Source organism: Eupeodes corollae, chromosome 1 (assembly GCF_945859685.1).
Source record: "Eupeodes corollae chromosome 1, idEupCoro1.1, whole genome shotgun sequence".
Lineage (NCBI taxonomy): Eukaryota > Metazoa > Arthropoda > Insecta > Diptera > Syrphidae > Eupeodes > Eupeodes corollae.
The window spans coordinates 63,090,540-63,109,991 of NC_079147.1; the positions used below are offsets into that span (position 1 = coordinate 63,090,540).

At 37.3% G+C, this 19,452-nt stretch overlaps 1 protein-coding gene across 1 annotated transcript; it reads left to right on the forward strand.

Moving 5' to 3' along the window:
- The first annotated feature begins 851 nt into the window (after window positions 1–851).
- LOC129941872 (NAD-dependent protein deacetylase Sirt2) lies at window positions 852–2,531 on the forward strand. Its single transcript, XM_056050639.1, has 4 exons — window positions 852–1,023; window positions 1,191–1,264; window positions 1,318–1,420; window positions 1,478–2,531. The coding sequence occupies exons 1-4, from the start codon at window positions 990–992 to the stop codon at window positions 2,386–2,388; spliced, it is 1,122 nt and encodes a 373-aa protein (XP_055906614.1). The 5' UTR covers window positions 852–989; the 3' UTR covers window positions 2,389–2,531.
- The last annotated feature ends 16,921 nt before the right edge of the window (window positions 2,532–19,452 follow it).

The window sequence follows — 19,452 nt, forward strand, 5'->3', positions numbered from 1 at the left end:
TTAAATTGAAAAATTGATAATATGACTTTGGAAAGAAAATGCAATTGGATGGCGATTAGAGTGAGATTTTGATTCGATTGCTTTAGGGACAGGTTGTAAAACTGCTGTTTCTCATAAAATTGATAAGCGTATTACCCGTGGCATCATGGTTATTGCGTTGGACTGTCATGCTAGAGTTCTTTGGTTCGATCACTGCCTGTGCCATCTAAAGTTTTTTTACGGGTACTGCCTCTTGAGAGAAATTGACAAATTCTCCAAGAGTAATTCTTGTCATGAAAAAATGCTTTCTCAAAACTGTAGGTCCCCTCCATCCCTGAAATTACTCGCACACAGGAATAGTTTAGAGTTGTAAGTCACTAGGCCCTAGTTCTCAACGGACTCTTTCACTTCTTATTTATTTATTTAGATAAGAGAGTAGGGCAGATGGAGTTGTTATGCCAGCCTTGAAAAAGCACAGTACAACAACAAAAATAGGATGATATTATCCAGGCCATCGAACTAGTGAATGTCAAGATCTGTAAGTAACCGGTTACTTACCGGTTACAACCGTGCGATTTGAAAGTTCCTATAAAATCATTTCGGTTTTCAAGTTCAGGATTTTTTAAGACTTTGCAAAAATCAATATTATTTCTATAATTAGTTTTTACAAGACAAAAAACTTTAAAGCCTATTAAAAAAGGATTTAATAGGTAAAATAATTGTCAAGCGATAATTTCGCAACTCTTCAAAATAGATTGCACTCCTCCTTAACAATTCCTTTTCAGAAAATCTATTACAATTTGAGTACTCTACGACACATATTTTTCAACACACCCTTCCACAAAACTTCAAACGTCAAATGTCAATGAAATGTCAATCTTATCTGTTTTCTTTCGATTAGAAACGCAATAATTAAATAAAAAACCATAAACACGGCTTTCCCAACGCAATTTATTAAAATTACTTGTCGTGTTTTGTCCCAAAATCTTCGTTTATCTTTGCCAAGAGCCATGGACAAGGAAAAACTTCATGAACGTTTAAATAGTAAGTAATTTTCTTGTTGAAAATCCAAGTGGATTTTCCAAGTGGTATGTTAATTGATTTTGTTATGAGCTCGTGTCAGAAAAGACAACAAAAACAACAACAACCATATACAGTAGAGTCTTTAAATGGTTGTCCAAAGTTTCTAATGGATTTTTATTATATTTTAGTTGAACCAACAGTTGATGCAATCCAAAAGTTTTTCGCCGAAAAACTAAAATTCACCAGCTCTTCCGATGAACAGGTTTGTCCATACAAAACTTTGTATTTCTTTTATTCATAGCTTGTGTTTTTTAGGAAAAAGTAATCGAAGATTTGACCTTCGAAGGCCTTACGAAGCACTGGAAGGAAAAAGGCTTTAAAAACATCATTACCATGGTTGGAGCAGGCATATCAACCTGTAAGTTTGCTTCTTTCTTCTCTTTTTAAAATAAAAACTACCCATTCCTTGTTGTAGCTGCAGGAATTCCAGATTTTCGTTCGCCTGGTTCAGGGTTATACGACAATCTCCAGAAATACAACCTTCCCCATCCTACAGCGATCTTTGACATGGACTATTTTATGGAAAATCCTCAGCCATTCTTTGCCCTGGCCAAAGAGCTGTACCCCGGCACCTTCAATCCGACGCCTTCGCATTACTTTGTTCGTCTACTGCACGATAAGGGCCTCCTCCTCCGACACTACACCCAGAACATAGACACTCTAGAAAGAATCGCCGGAATACCCGAATCCAAGTTGGTCGAGGCACATGGAACTTTCTATACGAGCCATTGTTTGGGCTGCCGGAAAGAACACTCAATGGAATGGATGAAAGACCAAATATTTGCCGATAATGTTCCAACTTGCTCCAAGTGCAATCACGTGGTCAAGCCAGACATTGTCTTCTTTGGTGAGAACCTGCCAGAGAAATTCTATGTGGCTCCAGAGAATGATTTCAAGAAGTGTGATTTGCTTATCATCATGGGAACTTCTCTGGAAGTGCAGCCATTTGCCGGTCTCATCGATAGACCCGGTCCGAATTGCATGCGATTGTTGATTAACAGGGATAAGGTTGGTCGTGGTGGAGGTAGATCATGGTATTCCTTCGGACCTGGACTGATGTACGGGCAAGAGGACAATACCAGGGATGTGGCATACCTTGGAGACTGTGATGAAGGTGTCTACGCTGTTGCTGATGCCTTAGGATGGGGCGATGAATTGAGGGAATTGGTTGAGTCGGAACATAAACGATTGAGTATCGAAAACAGTTCTGAAGAAGGAGCAAGTGCAATAGAGTCTGAAAATAAATACGAAGAAGCAAGTTTAGAAAACGATTTTGACGAAGAGAACGAGATTTCATTGGAAAAAGAAAGTAAGAAAAGCAATTAAGCCAGACAGGGAAGGGCTAGTATTGGGGTTATAGCTAAAATGATTGGCGTATACATGGATTGGGTTTTTAATCGATGTGATTATTTTATCTTTAGGATATTCAATAAAATGTTGTGAACGCTATTGTCACAAAACAAAACATACTTATAACTTTGAATTAAGAAAGAAAACATATAAACGGTTATTAAGAAGATTGTAGAGTAGTAACAATGTTTTATATCTTCGCTAGTGTTGTTTTCTGCATTCCTAGCGAGTCTACCTCAAAGTTACGTCTGTCGATAGTGACGTTTTGATGGAGACGTTGGGGGTGTAAGTCCTTTCTTGACGACAGCATGTACTTTGTTTTGGCCTCATTAACCGTGAAACCCATTTTTGCCGCCTCAATAATCACAAAAGCACCATTCACATCACGATGAGTTCTTCCGATTATGTAAATGTCATCAGCATATACAAGTTATTGGACAGACTTTTTAAAAATTTTGCCTCTAGTGTTGACTTGAGAGCTGTGTACCATTCTTTCAATGACTATGTTAAAGACGCATTACAGTTCATCGCCTTATTTGAAATCGAAAGGTTCGTTTAAGTTGTTAAGTTTATGGAACAGCGCGAATTCTCCCTAGTCATCCTGCACAAACATACTGAGGTTTCATTCATCAGGCATGCTTTCTTCTGGCAATATTTTACCATGCTCTTAACTAAATTATCTTCAGCTGCTGCGAAAAGCTTCACATTCAAGCCATATGCTCCAGCGGCTTTGTTAGACTTCAGCTTAGATATGGCAAACTTTACTTCGTCCAAGATTTCCTATCTGAAAGCGGAATTCGTTTCCTTGTCGCCTTTATAATGTCTGCAGAAGTGGTCCTTCCATTCCTCAGCATTTACTGCGGTTCTACTATGATGTTTCCACTTTTGTTTTAGCAGCCTTCGGTTAGAGGTTTATGCACATGTGAATTTTGTTTCACCTGGTCATAAAACTTCATTCCTGCTTTTTTATCGTTGTATCTTCTCTGGGTCTGGATACCCAAGTGCTACAACGAGTTAGTTGTCCGAGTCGATGTTAGTTCCTCAGAAAGTTTGGACATCCATGATGCTGGAAGCTTGTCTAGCGTCGATCGCAATATGGGCAATCTGGTTGAAGGTAGATTGATACGGAGAACTCCAAATTCATTTGTAGATGTTGAGGTGTGGAAAACGAGTAATGGCTAGTATGAAGTTTCAACCCGCAGCAAAATCGTTGAGCCTGAATCCGTTGTCGGAAGTGTTATCAAGCAGATTATTTTCCCGATTATTCCATTAAAGATATCTATATACTAAAATAAATGTGTGTTTTATTTACAAGTGTGAATAAGTTTTAATTATCGGACCAAGCCGAATATTACATTGGTGTCAGAAGTGGGATTAAAACTTATTGAGAATAAAAACAGTAAGCAGTGATTGACCTATTTTGTGTAAAGTAGAGAAGTTAAAAATGAGCAAAGTTTTGAAAGACTTAACTGTCCCTGAGCTAAAGGCCGAACTAAGCAAACGTGGCTTAAGTGGTCGTAAAAACGGAACTCGTTAAACGACTACAGGAATATCTGGAGCAGCAAAATGAAGATAAGTTTGTTTTCGAATTAGAAGCAAAAGTCGAAGAGGTAAATGCAAATGTTGCCTTACCTAACATGGTGTCAGTTCTCTTAACTAAATTTGAAGAGAATGAAAAGAATGTCCTGACACAACTAGAAACTCAAAGCAAACAACTAAAAACTCAAAACAAACAACTAGAAGCCCAAAGAAGTGACCAAAAGCAAGAACAGCAGAATATTCTAGCAGAATATTCTAGGCAGGTTTGCGGACTTCGAAGAGAAAATCAAAACTGTCAATGAGCGCGACGAAAAACAAAATGCACTTTTCAAGAAAATTGACGAACAAATTGAAACCATCACAAATGAACTAGAAAAAGTTCGAAAGATGAAAGCTCGAGGACCTTCTGGTAAGTGCTCAAGGAAGAGGGAAGTGAATCCTCCAAGCTTTGATGGACAGATTCCGTGGTCAATCTACAAGAAACAGTTTGAAGCAGCAGCGTTAATAAACGTCTGGGACGATCACGAAAAAAACATTGCACTTACGCTTGTTTTAAGAGGATCTGCTGCTGAACTGCTACAAACCATCCCAGCAGAGAAGAGTGGTGACTTCACAGTTCTTGTAAACGCAATCGAACAGCTGTTTGGGGATAGCCACATGACAGAAGTCTTCCGAGTTCAGCTATACAAAAGGACACAGAAAAGAGGTGAAACTCTGCAGCAGCTTCAGGCAGATATCGAGCGATTGGTTCACCTGGCATATCCAACAGCTGGTAACGAGATTATAAATCAACTTGAAGCCTTTTGTGAGAGCTGTGGGCGATATACATACATCTCCAAAGGACTATCCGCACTGCCGGAAAGCGAACACTACCAGAACCATTGGCTTTCGCTCTGACGATGGAAGCTGCCAAAACAGTCGCAGACCAAATTGTCTTCAACTGGGTGAACAGATTCGGCCATTAGAACGGCATTGTGACCAGGGAAGGATTTTTGAATCAAACATATTTCAGGAAGTTTGTGGGCTTCTTGACATCAAGAAGACAAGAATGATCACATAAGCGATGTCGCCAAAAATGCCGAACGATGTTTGGGTTTTCTAAGGCGATGCAAGAAGTTTTTCTCCCCCTCTGATCTGGCTGTTATTTACATGTAAAGAGGATATCAATCATCCATCTTCGGACGTTTATTATACTGTATTTATTATACTGTATGAGTATAATAAACGCCCGAAGATGGATGATTGAATCGCGTCGCGTTATAAAAACAAATTTAAAAGTTGTGAGATTTATTGTTTATTTCAAAATAAAATAAAAACCAAATAATAAATATAAAATTAAGATTTAATTGTTCATTTTCATTTTTATCTTTCATTTTTATTTTTCGTTTTTTTTTTTTTTTATAAATATTTATATCATCATTTTTATCTTTCGTTTTTATTTTTCGTTTTTTTTATATTCGAAGTAATTATGTACATAATGTATGTAAATTTACATGTATTAATGTTAAATTAAGTTTTAATGTTAGAATTATCAAAATAAGAATTATCAAAATAATAAAAAAGATCTTTAAAAAAATAAACAATATTTGTTTTTGTTTTTGTGGAAAAAGTCAATTGTTATTAATGTCAATGGTTTCTAGGTCGTCTTTTTTGCTTCTAATTTTTTAGGTAAACGGTTCTCACCACTTTTTAAAACGGTAAGTAATATAACGGTAAGTAATATATCATCTAATTTATTTACTTTAAAGTGTCCTTCTACTATTCAAAATAGCAGAGGCACCAGTCAAAAAATTGGGAAGAAAATAAGCCGAGTCTTATATTCTTCTCAAATTTTGTACTTGTGTTTCTACTTTGTGGGATGGTTTAAGGTCACTTTGATCTATAAAAAACTCATGATTCAAAGAAAATTTTCGTTAACTAATGAATAATTTAACATTAATTTGTGAATACAAAATTCATAATTTAACGAAAAATCTCATTAGCTTACGAATATCATTTCGTTGATTTATGAAAAAAATTCATGCAATAACAAAAAATTTCATTAGGTAACGAATGTTTTTTCGTTAATTTATAAAAATGATTCATGAATTAATGAAAAATGTCATTAGATTACGAATGATTTTTCGTTCATTTATGAAAATAATTCATAAATTAACGAAAAAATTTCATTAATTAACGAATGTGTTTTCTTCCATTTATGAAAAAAATTCATACATTAACGAAAAATTTCATTAGCTAACGAATGTTTTTTCGTTGATTAATGAAAATAATTCATGAATTAACAACAAATTTCATTAGCTAACGAATATTTTTTCGTTGATTTATGAAAATAATTCATGAATTAATCAAAAATGTCATTAGCTTACGAATGATTTTTCGTTCATTTATGAAAATAATTAAGGTAACGAATGTATTTTACGAAGAAAATTAATTGATTAAACGAAATTATCATCAATCTATGAAAACCTTTCGTAAATTGATGTAAAATTACGTTGTTCACTGAAATTTCTGAATTTAAAGACTTTCGTAAATGCTACGAAATATTTCATGCTTTGATGAAGCACTTGATCAGTGTATGAAAGCCATTTCGTTGAGACAATTAAGTTTTTCATCGGCCCAACGAAGTTTTTCGTAATATTTACGTAAGGATTTGGTTCAGTGCAAGATGTCCAAATACGTCCAAAGCTTGAGTATAACTCCCATATCTGCGCTGGTGCTCCTGCAACCTCATGGATAGTATTGAACGTAGAGCATTTAGATTGATTGGTGATATTACCATCATAAGATCATTTACGTCACTAGAACATCGTCGAAATGTTTCTTGTCTCACCCTGTTTTACCGTTATTTTAATGGTTTATGCTCTAGAGAAATAGCCAGCTGCATTCCTCCCCTTAAACAGTTCAACCGTAATACTCGCGCTTCTAGGAATACTCATCAATATACCCTCGAGCCCAACTTCGGTCGTACTGTCAAGTACAGAGATTCGTTCTTTAGCCGTACTATGCGAATGTGGAATGCCTTCCTACACTCTGTCTCTCCCAGCTATTGAAATATTCAGGAATTCAAAACCAATGTGCACCGACATCTCTTTTCAACCCCTCTCGCCCTTTCCTAGTGCTCACACTGTGTCTACATAATAAGGATAATATATCCCTTTGGGTGTCCCAAAATTAACGCAAGATTTGAATTAAATAGAAAACGCCGTTTTTAGTCTTTTGATAGTTATATTTTTATTGACTCGTAAAGTACATAGGATATGGTTATGTATGGAATAACACATCGGACAAATGGCCTCCACGGCTTTGCATGCACATGCGCACTCTTTTGTTGAAATTTTCCATGACCATTCTGCATAAATGTAGCTGAATTTCGTTGATGCAGCGTTGAATCTCCTCCTTTAATGCACGGGTGGTTGTGGGCTTGTTGACATAGACTTGTGATTTCAAATAACCCCATAAAAAGAAGTCTAATGGTGTTAAATCACACGATCTAGGAGGCCAATTTTGATCACCGAAACGAGAGAGTACACGACCTGGAAATGTCTCATGCAGTAATTGAATTGTTTCACGGGCTGTATGACATGTGGCACCGTCTTGTTGAAACCACATATTGGACACATCAATATCATCCAATTTTTGCAGAAAGAAATGTGTAATCATGTCGCGATATCGGGCACCAGTAACAGTCACTGCTTGACCAGCATCATTTTCAAAAAAATATAGCCCAATTATGCCTCCAGCCCAAAATCCACACCATACAGTCACGCGTTGTGGATGCATTTGTTTTTCGACAATCACATGTGGGTTCTCCGAACCGCAAATGCGGCAATTTTGGCGCTTGACAAAGCCATCAAGATGAAAATGTGCTTCATCGCTTAGAATGATTTTGCTCGAAAAAATCAAGGTCCATTTGTTGATGTTCAATATTCCATTCAACGAACTCTCTTCTCTGTCCATGGTCATTAGGCTTCAATTGTTGTGTTAATTGAATTTTGTAAGCATGAAGACACAGATCTTTGGTGAGTATACGCTGTAGAGAGGTTGTTGAAATTTGCAATTCTTGTCCACGACGTCGAATTGAGGTTCCTGGATTGTCAGCAACACTCTCACGCACTGCTTTGACAATCACATTTGAACGGCTTGTTTTTGGACGACCAGTGTGTTTGGCGTCTCCAACGGATCCAGTCTCCATGAATTTTTTAATTAATCTCTTCACAGTTGACGATGTTAAAACACTATTCCGAACATATTTTGTATGAAATTTTCGAACTGCAGCCGCCAAGCTTTCACTATTTTTGAAAAATTCTTTAATAATGAAGACACGTTGTTCTATCGTGTAACTCTCCATTTTTCATAACCTTATACTGTTAGCTGTCAAATTGCTTTTTTTTCAGGGTTGCCAACACTTCACTGCACAAATGGCGGCAAATTAAAATCTTGCGTTAATTTTGGGACACCCTTTATACAAAAAAATTAAACCCCACCGCTCCACAGTTTAAAGTGATCCCTCTCTCGGATTAAAGTCTGTGAAGCACTTTAACCGCTGTTTGGTGACGATATCGAAGGCTTTGAGACACCTAATATCTCTGCAAAAATAAAGCCGTATTTTATCTTAATAATATCAACACATTATAAAGTATGACTGCGCCACTTTTTTTGTAACTTAGTGTATGTTTGCTTTAAAAGTAAGTTATCCAAGTAAAATAAATTAATAAATAACCTAACCTTATCTAATATGTATAAAACGAGCGAATAACTCTTGTGTAATGTTTCTTTTATGCACTTGTATTTATAAATATCTAACCCAGTATTTTGATAAATTAATTTATTTCGTTTTCTAATTTCCTACTTTTTATTTTGGTTGAAATAAACAAACCTTTTCAACATTCAGTGCTTTGAGGTTAAGTGATTTTCAATGTTTATCCTCTGATGCACTTTTAATAAAGGGTATTCATTTGGATCTTCCTTTATTTGTTTATTCTTTGCATATTTTTGGGGAGTTTACAAAGAGGAATTTATGGACATCTTGTAGAAAACTGAATGAAAATAAAAGTTTAAGTTTAAGTTTAAGTTTAAGTTTAAGTTTAAGTTTAAGTTTAAGTTTAAGTTTAAGTTTAAGTTTAAGTTTAAGTTTAAGTTTAAGTTTAAGTTAAAGTTAAAGTTAAAGTTAAAGTTAAAGTTAAAGTTAAAGTTAAAGTTAAAGTTAAAGTTAAAGTTAAAGTTAAAGTTAAAGTTAAAGTTAAAGTTAAAGTTAAAGTTAAAGTTAAAGTTAAAGTTAAAGTTAAAGTTAAAGTTAAAGTTAAAGTTAAAGTTAAAGTTAAAGTTAAAGTTAAAGTTAAAGTTAAAGTTAAAGTTAAAGTTAAAGTTAAAGTTAAAGTTAAAGTTAAAGTTAAAGTTAAAGTTAAAGTTAAAGTTAAAGTTAAAGTTAAAGTTAAAGTTAAAGTTAAAGTTAAAGTTAAAGTTAAAGTTAAAGTTAAAGTTAAAGTTAAAGTTAAAGTTAAAGTTAAAGTTAAAGTTAAAGTTAAAGTTAAAGTTAAAGTTAAAGTTAAAGTTAAAGTTAAAGTTAAAGTTAAAGTTAAAGTTAAAGTTAAAGTTAAAGTTAAAGTTAAAGTTAAAGTTAAAGTTAAAGTTAAAGTTAAAGTTAAAGTTAAAGTTAAAGTTAAAGTTAAAGTTAAAGTTAAAGTTAAAGTTAAAGTTAAAGTTAAAGTTAAAGTTAAAGTTAAAGTTAAAGTTAAAGTTAAAGTTAAAGTTAAAGTTAAAGTTAAAGTTAAAGTTAAAGTTAAAGTTAAAGTTAAAGTTAAAGTTAAAGTTAAAGTTAAAGTTAAAGTTAAAGTTAAAGTTAAAGTTAAAGTTAAAGTTAAAGTTAAAGTTAAAGTTAAAGTTAAAGTTAAAGTTAAAGTTAAAGTTAAAGTTAAAGTTAAAGTTAAAGTTAAAGTTAAAGTTAAAGTTAAAGTTAAAGTTAAAGTTAAAGTTAAAGTTAAAGTTAAAGTTAAAGTTAAAGTTAAAGTTAAAGTTAAAGTTAAAGTTAAAGTTAAAGTTAAAGTTAAAGTTAAAGTTAAAGTTAAAGTTAAAGTTAAAGTTAAAGTTAAAGTTAAAGTTAAAGTTAAAGTTAAAGTTAAAGTTAAAGTTAAAGTTAAAGTTAAAGTTAAAGTTAAAGTTAAAGTTAAAGTTAAAGTTAAAGTTAAAGTTAAAGTTAAAGTTAAAGTTATGCAAATCAGAAGGTTTTAAGGTAGGAGAGATCTTGACCAGGAAGCAAAAAAAGTTGGTAATAACTTCAAAAAATGAATGTTCTATACTTACGAGGGTTAACTTATAAAATATATGATTCAATCAAGTATGACAATCCTGCACATGACCTTTATTTTAATGTTAACCATTTGTATGCAAATTCGAATGACTTTCAATTAGAATCGGAATTTGACAATATTCACCGCCGTCTGTCCCATTCCCCTCTAAAAGAAATCTATTTTATAGATTTTTCTGGCCTTTGTTATATCAACTGATGAACGCTGCTGAACCTTTTTTAAAGTGAATCCAATTTTTTGATTTTTTTTTGTCTTTCGCGCGCGCTTGTTCATCAATGCTTTGTTATTTTTTGGTCTATTTTGAAAGTTGTCGTAGTTAATTAAGAGATGTTTCTGTTGACAATGCAAAATCATTTCGGTGGCCATACGTAACGTATTTTCTTTTTTGTTTTTCAAATGAAAATGAAACATGTTCGAATGAATATATGGGTTATTTTTTATTAGCTAGATACAAAATTTACCTTTTATATGCATTTTTAATCAAGTTTTGTATATGAACATGAATGTTGTGAAGTTCAAATCAATAGATATAAAAAATACATTATTAGTTTTACTTTATAAAATAATGTTCCTACTGATGAACAGGATGCTGAATAGTTGATTGATTTGATCGATCAATGAATTTTTATACTTTTAATATTAAAATAGACCTAGGAAAACTAGGAAACTAGGACAAAATTAAAAAATTGTTGAATTCGTCTAATTGTACCTTGTTTGCATTAACTTTGCGGAACTTAGCAGAATTTATATCTTTACGAAACTGAATTTTGAAATATTTAGAAAATTAAGAAACTAACCCAAAAATTATGAAATTCTTGAGAAAATCCAAATTCGCACCAAATTAAACTTGAAAATATTGGCGCTCAAAGCTTTTTTAGCAATTTACAAAGCTGGAAGCTGATTTAGCTTACATGGGACGATTTACTTAATTTACTTTAGTTGGCGCTACAGCGCATTGTACTGCTGAGCCTCAATTAATAACTTTCGCCAGCTTACTCGATCTCTAGCTTGCTGACTCCAGTTTCGAATACCAATTTGACGTGCGTCGGCCTCAACTTGTTACCTCATGCTTGGCGTTGAATACATTACGGGCTGGAGCTTCGATGTTCATTCGCTAGACATGCCCTAACCATCTTAAGCGTTGTACACGCATTTTTTTGCCCAGTGGCAAGTCTCTGTACAGCTCGTATAACTCCTGATTAAATTTTCACCACCAGATGTTACTTTGCCTGTCGACACGAACCGGACCATAGATCGTACGCAGAACCTTCCTCTGGGAGAGGGTCCATGCTTCTGCTCAATGCAGCAAGACTGCGCTGATTAAAGTTTTGTACTGTGTCTCTTTGGTACTTCGCGATATTCGCCAAAGAAACAGCGATTAGCAAGGGAAATTCTGCGTTTGATCTCCGCGCTGATGTCATTTGCAGAATTAACAGCGGTTATCAGATAAACAAGTTCGTTTACCACCTCGAAGTTATACCTGGCAATTGTCACATTTTGACCAAGTTTACGGCGTAAGTCGACTCTATTTGACGACATTAAATACTTCGGGGCAGCAAACGAGAGAGGGGGGGGATAAGTCTTTCCACCAAGGCACCTCCCTTATCCAGACTGCAGCGGATGAATTCCTGAGATGGAATCAACGTCTATAGTTAAAGTAAGGTTGAACTACTTAGTGAACACCTTATAGGGCTTCTTCGACTTATTCGGAGCACAGGCCTGTAAGGACTGGTTTATAAGGCTCCCCGTCCTTTGAGTTATACTAAGGATCTGGCCTTCCAGGTTGGGAGTTGTGTCGTCCGTCGGGGTGACTTCCTGGCCACGTAAAAAATACCTTTAGTTGCAAAGCACCAACAAGCTTTGGATACGGACGGATTTACTGTTGACAACCTACGCAAACGAATTAAGGACAACGAACTTCGGATAAGCACGTGGAATGTTAGGTCCCTTAACAGACCACGTGCGGCCGAAGAACTAGCGGAGGCCCTAGACCGCTATAAAGCAGATGTCACCGCCATCCGGGAAAGGAACTTGGACTTCTCCCAATCAATCTACCGTCAACCAGATTGACCATATTGCGATCAACGCCAGACACGCTTCCAGCATCATGGATGTCCAAACCTTCCCAGAAGCTAACATCGACTGGGACCACCACCTCGTTGTAGCCAAGGTTGCACTTCGGGTTTCCAGACCCAAGGCAAAACAGGGAGGTGCTGAGAGAAGGTACAAACGACTACAATCGCCAAATCCTTTCCCAACCGAGTTACAAGTAACCTCTCTCGAAGTTCTCTGCCACCAACAAAATGCATCGAAAACCAGTGGCAACAATGCCAAAATGCAATCAGAAAAACCGCCTCTGATGTGCTGGGTTTCAAGCAGCCACGAACAAGGAACCCCTGGTACTATGAGGAATGTCGGCAGGCAAATGCAGCTAAACAACAGGCATGCAAAGCGGTGGCGCTGCATAAAAGGACGAGAGCTGCTCATGAGCTCTATGAGCAGAAGAGGCGAAAGGAACGCCGACTTCTCAGAAGGAAAAAGAGAGAGCATGAGAAGCGTGCGGTCGAAGATGTTGAGAGATATAAAAGCAGGATTGAGGTTCGAAAGTTTTATGAACAGGTGAAACGAAATTCACAGGTACATAAACCTAGAACCGAAGGCTGCAAAGACGAAAGTGGAAACATTATAGTGGAACCGCAGTCAATGCTGAGGATATTGAAGGACCACTTCTGCAGACTGTATAACGGCGACTACGAACTGAATTCCGTTGTCAGGCAGGATGATCCATTCAACATAGACGACGAAAGCCAACAATCCCGTCCTTCCGACTTAGAAGAAGTAAAGATTGCCATATCTAAGCTGAAGTCTAATAAAGCCGCTGGAGCGGATGGCTCAAATGCCGAGCTCTTTAAAGCAGCTAGAGCTAAGTTGGTTAGGAGCATGCACCAACTTATCTGATCGGAAGAAAGCATGCCCGATCAATGAATCCTCTGTATTGTTTGCCATCTTGAAAAAAGGAGACCCTCTAAACTGCACCAACTATAGAGGAATAAGTCTACTTAACATCGCCTATAAAATCATCTCTGCCGTAATATTCGAACGTCTAAAGCCCATCGTCAACAACCTGATAGGTCCTTATCAGTGTGGTTTTAGACCAGGAAAGTCCACAGTTGATGAAATATTCACATTACGTCATGATCCTGGAAAAAACCCAAGAACAGCAAATCGACACCCACCATCTTTTCATCGATTTCAAGGCCGCATATGACAGCATCTATAGGGACGAGCTGTATAGAGTCCGTTTGTGCAGGATGACCATGGAGAATTCACGCTGCTCCATAAAGGTTGGAAACAACTTCAGAACCTTTCTATGTCAAAAAAGGTTTTAGACAAGGTGATGCACTGTCATGTGATTTTTTTAACATCGTGCTTGAAAAAATAGTGCAGAGCTCACACGACAACATTAGAGGCACTATCTTTCAAAAGTCTGTCCAATTACTGGCATATGCTGATGACATTGACATAATCGGAAGAATTCACCACGATGTCAATGGATCTTTTGTGAGTATTGAGGCAGAAGCGGCGAACACCGACGTTTGGTCAAAACGTCACCATCAACAGACGTAACTTTGAGGTATTCAAGGACTTCGTCTACCTAGGCTCCGCTGTAAACGCAGAAAACAACAACAGCGCTGAGATCAAACGCAGAATAACTCTTGCTAAACGCTGTTTCTTTGAACTAAGAAAGTAATTGAGTGGTGAAGTCCTCTCTCGAGGGACCAAAGTGTCGCTATATAAGAGCCTTATCATCCCCGTTCTGCTATACGATGCAGAAGCATGAACTATGACAAAAGCGGATGAAAGCACCTTGGGTCGGTTTGAGAGAAAAGTTCTTCTTGTGATCTACGGTCCCGTATGCATCGAAGGGGAGTGGAGGAGAAGATGGAACCACGAGCTGTACGGGCTGTACAGCGACGTAGACTTAGCCGGTAGGGTAAAAGTCCAACGACTAAGATGGCTGGGTCACGTAGAGCGCATAAACAAATGCTCCGGCCCGGAAAGTCTTCGAATCCACACCCATAGGACAGCGCAGTAGAGGAAGACCGCGGATCAGGTGGCGCACACAAGCGAAAGGTGACCTCACCCAACTTGGAGCGCGAAACTGTAGACATCTAGCTAGGGACCGAGCTAGATGGAGAAGTTTGTTGGGTGAGGCCCTAGTTCACACAGGACTGTAGCGCCACCTAAGTAAGTAAGTAAGCTTTTCAAAAATTAAAAATATTGTCTTTAAACTCTTTTTATTTCACAGGAAATATTGTTTTCTATATTCAGTAGCTTTTTTATAAAAATCCAACAGTCCGTTTTTTCATAAAAAAATGAAATCTACAAAAAATAGTATTCAAATTTGGTAAAAATTGATGATCGGTTCTTGATATCTCTCAAATTAATTTCATTCATTCAATTCGTAAAAATTTAAGAAATGCTAATAAAATTGGTAAAAATTTGTTTTCGACTAAAAATCTATTTAACAAAACTAGATTTTCAAACTTAACTATTTCTTTATATGAAAAATATTGTTGGTATCTTTTAAGAATAATTCAACTGACAAATTTTTTAACCCAACACGAAAACCTACAAACTTTTAAGCAAGACAAATCTATAGATGAGATTGAAAGTTATTAGTGTGGGTTGCATCCCAGCCTCTTTTATTTTTTAAATCGATTCATTTTTAATGGAAAACCCTTTACTTTGAAAAAGGATCATACAAACAATTATTGTTAAGGGATTTATTGGTTGTTTTTAGAATTTTTAATGGAGCATATTTTATAAACCTAATGTGAATTTAGGACAACTAAAACCTTTGTAAAGTATTGCTTTGTTTGTGTCACAGAGAAAAACCTTATTTTGTCAACCTCAAACAAAACTATTGTTACGTCCAATAAATAACTTTAATAAGTATTTAACTTTCAGATAAAGATTAAATAACTAAATTAAATTAAATGGAATGAATATCATTTCAATTTTATTCATTTTATTTATCTTGTACACACATCTTTATCATCAATCTCAGGTTTTCTTTGCTCCTTATTCGAACTTTCCATTAATCAGAAAGTTCTATCAAAACATCTATGCCAAGGTCTGCATCCGTATATACGTAAAGTTAAATAATATGCAAACCTCAAAGGACACAGCATTTACCTCAACATAACATATGTGTAGTATCAACCGAAAGTCCCCTCCGTCAAGTCAAAGTTTTTGCACCACCTTCTCTAAAGTGGTCACTTGATAAGATCATTGTTTCAATTTCTCTATGAAAATTCTAGGTATGTCCCAACCCTTCTACGAGTAAAGCTACTAAGCTCCACTCTGAGGATACGGTATACCTATTCAAACCGATACAAAAACAGCAGATATATGGAGCATATGAAATAGCTTAACCGCTGAAAGGATGATGTGGTGTTTTGTTCGGAAACCATATGTCTTGATCTAATAAATGTTCCATTAGTTTAATTACTCTGGCAATCTCATTGCAACATATAGAAACGCAATACTTCTGCTCATCTGGAACTGGATGTGCTGTCCTTATGGTATTTGGTGCTATATGAATCCTAACCCATCTCCTATATTTAAAGGGGTTCCTTTCCATCAAGCGCATCAGGCAAAATTGTTGGAAGGATGTGGCAGTGGCATCAAGCATCAACATCAGCGACGAACCACTGCTGCGGATCTGGAATCCGGAATACTGAATCCAGATGCCGAGTAAAAAGAAACAGGATTGTAGCATATCGCATTTGAAAATTTATTCACTATGATTGCGCTTTGTTTTTACTCGGTTTTAATTAGTCCCGCCGTGATGTCCTCCTGCTCCTCTACCTACTCCTACTCCTGATTCTTCAGAGCTTGATGCTCGGTCTGCTCACCCTCGCAAAAGATACTTTCACTCGTCCTCATTCCAGAGAGCTGCTGATGGTGCAGTGGCTTCTGGCTTGTGGGTCTTTAACCACAGTCATCTAACCATCGAGCAACCAAGACCAACCAAACAGACATCCGACAAAATATTCCATCTATCTGACTACGCATTCATCGGCCCATCAGGGTAGCAAATCAATCAGTTATTGCGGTGTAAGGCCGTAGGTATCTTTACATCTGTAGTTCTGTTGGAAGTGGGCCCGACCTAAACCTAAAACCTGCCCTCTCCACACACATCTTCTTTCCGTCCGGCTTCCACATCGCCATCGTCATCGCCAAAGTAATGATGGCTTTCACATTGATGATAATGATGATGCATCTACAATCTGCATGATGCGTGCTCGAGGATAACAACTTTTTTGTTTTTGTTAGGCGGTCGAGCTTTTGTGCTAGTCGCTCTTTTTTGTGTTTCCGAGAACCGAAAACGGAATAGGTTTTCATCAATATCAGCTTAGGATCAGGATACAGGAGTTCGGACGAGGAGTGGAGTGAGTGGAGGATACCATGTCCACTTGGAGTGTGTTTTTTCTGTAGTCTTTGTGTTTGGAAATTCATTCTTTCTTCTTTTTTTCGAATAGTTGATTCATGTGCGTGGAGGCAGGTCTAGAGACTGGTGTGGGGGGGATTGGGTTTGATTTGGGATAGGAGAGAGAAGTCGATCTCGGTAATCCTTGAACAAGGGGATGTATAAATTGTAGTCATACAAGGTTGGCTAAACTATAGGAAATCCATTACTATGATAGCCCTCTGGGTTCTGCGGGATGCAAAAGGTTTGTTGCAGGTTAACGGTTGGAGGATTCAAGGTATGCATATGTATATAGATGGACTGAATCTGGCGATGCGATGGTAGCCATCAGTAATAAAGGTACATTGCGGTTTTTTCATTTTCATTTTCGTTTCCATTTTTATTTTTGATTTTTTAGTATTGTGGTTAGAAACCTGCGGTGGTGAGGCGGTGAATAGGTGAATGGTGTATCTATCGTCTAAGCCAAGGATGCGAGAGTTGCAGCAGGATGACTTTTGCTAGATGATGGGGTGCCACATGCATTCTGTGTGTGGTTAGGAGCATGGTGCTGTGTTTCTGGTGCTTGCTCTGTTGCTGGGTTGAAGTTGAATCCAGCAGATGTCACTTTTTGTGGATTTTACTTGCAAATGTCATTGGAAATTCGTTTTTTCAAGTTGGAGTTGGTTGTTTTTTGACTCTTCTGATGTTCATATCACATTTTTCTTTTTTTTTTGGGGGGGGGTTTCGGTATGTTGTGTGATGTTTTGTGTCCTTGGTGAACAGAATTGAATTTGCTGAGCTAATCGGAAAAATGGTTACATTTTGACGACATTCGTGATGCTACGTGATATGTTTTCGAGGAAGAGGGTTAAAAGTCAGAGCTGTACTTCAGGTAGTTAGGTTGAGGAATGTATATGATGCATAATATTATGATGTCTGACCTATTTGGAGGTAACAGTTGTAGAGCTAGATTATTCGCATTTTAAAGCAATGATGCCAATGGACAATCTGCGTTCGTATATGTAAATTATGGTTGTTGTTGTTTTCTTCAGGTTTGCGAACAGTGGAAATATTGAAAATATTTGATTTTTGATACGATTCTTTTTGGAGTTCGGTATAATCCTGAATTTTAGGTGGTTAGAAAGCAAAAAAAAACATTTTCTCTTTGACCTTCCGAACGTCTTCAAGCCACATTTTTTATTTGCAGCAAATTAGGGAAAAGTCCAATGATTTTCAAGCCGAAGTCCTTCATCTTTTTATTTTCTTTGAGGCCGATATGTACTATGGTGACTGCTACCACGAAAACCTACAGCGCTTATTTGGATGCGGATTCGTCATTATAGCCAGACTTAGGCAAGAAGTTTTGAGCCTCATGGCCATACGCATCATGGCTTAATTCGGCAAAATTAGCCTTATATGCGCGCACGCCCCCACAGAAGAGAAAGACGACAACACCAAAGATATGTTCTTTGAGCTCCTAGACAAAACATATGAGCAATGCCCTAGCTACAATATTAAAATAGTCCTGGGCGATTTTAATGCCAAGCCAAGAAGGGAAGACATCTTTGGTGGAATAATCGGGAAGAACAGCCTGCACGGCAACACTTCCGCCAACGGATTCAGGCTCATAGATTTTGCTGCGGGGCCAAACGTCATGGTAGCCAGTACGCGTTTTCCACACTACAACGTCCACAAAGGAACTTGGAATTCTCCAGATCAATCTACCGTCAACCAGATTGACCATATTGCGATCGACGCCAGACACGCTTCCAGCATCATGGATGTACGAACTTTCCGAGGAGCTAACATCGACTCGGACCACTACCTCGTTGTAGCTAAGGTAGCACTTCTGATTTCCAGACCCAAGGCAAAACAAGGAGGTGCTGGGAGAAGGTACAACGTCGAACGTCTAAAATCGCCAGAGATCGCCAAATCCTTTTCCGACCGAGTTACCAGTAACGTCTCTCGGAGTTCTCTGCCGCCAACACAATGTATCGAAAACCAGTGGCAACATTGTCAAGATGCAATCAGAGAAGCCGCCTCTGATGTGCTGGGTTTCTAACAGCCACTAACAAGGAACCCCTGATTTGATGAGGAATGTCGGCAGGCAAGTGCAGCCAAACAACAGGCACGCAAAGCGGCGCTGCATGAAAGGACGAGAGCTGATCATGAGCTCTATGAGCAGAAGAGGCGAGAGGAACGCCGACTTCTCAAAAGGAAAAAGAGAGGGCATGAAAAGCGTGCGGTCGAAGATGTTGAGAGGTTTAAAAGCAGGAATGAAGTTCAAAAGTTTTATGAACAGGTTAAACGAAATTCACAGGTACATAAACCTAGAACCGAAGGCTGCAAAGACGAAAGTGGAAACATCATAGTTGAACCGCAGTCATGAGTCAATGCTGAGGATATGGAGGAACCACTTCTGCAGACTGTATAACGGCGACGACGAACCGAATTCCACTGTCAGGTAGGATGACGAAAGCCAAGAATCCCGTCCTCCCGACTTAGACGAAGTAAAGATTGCCTTATCTAAGCTGAAGTCTAATAAAGCCGCTGGATCAGATGGCTTGAATGCCGAGCTCTTTCAAGCAGCTGGAGATAAGTTGGTTAGGAACATGCACCAACTTCGGAAGAAAAAATGCCCGATGAATGGAATCTAAGTATTGTTTGGCCGATCCTAAAAAAAATACCCTCTAAACTGCACCAACTATAGAGGAATCAGTC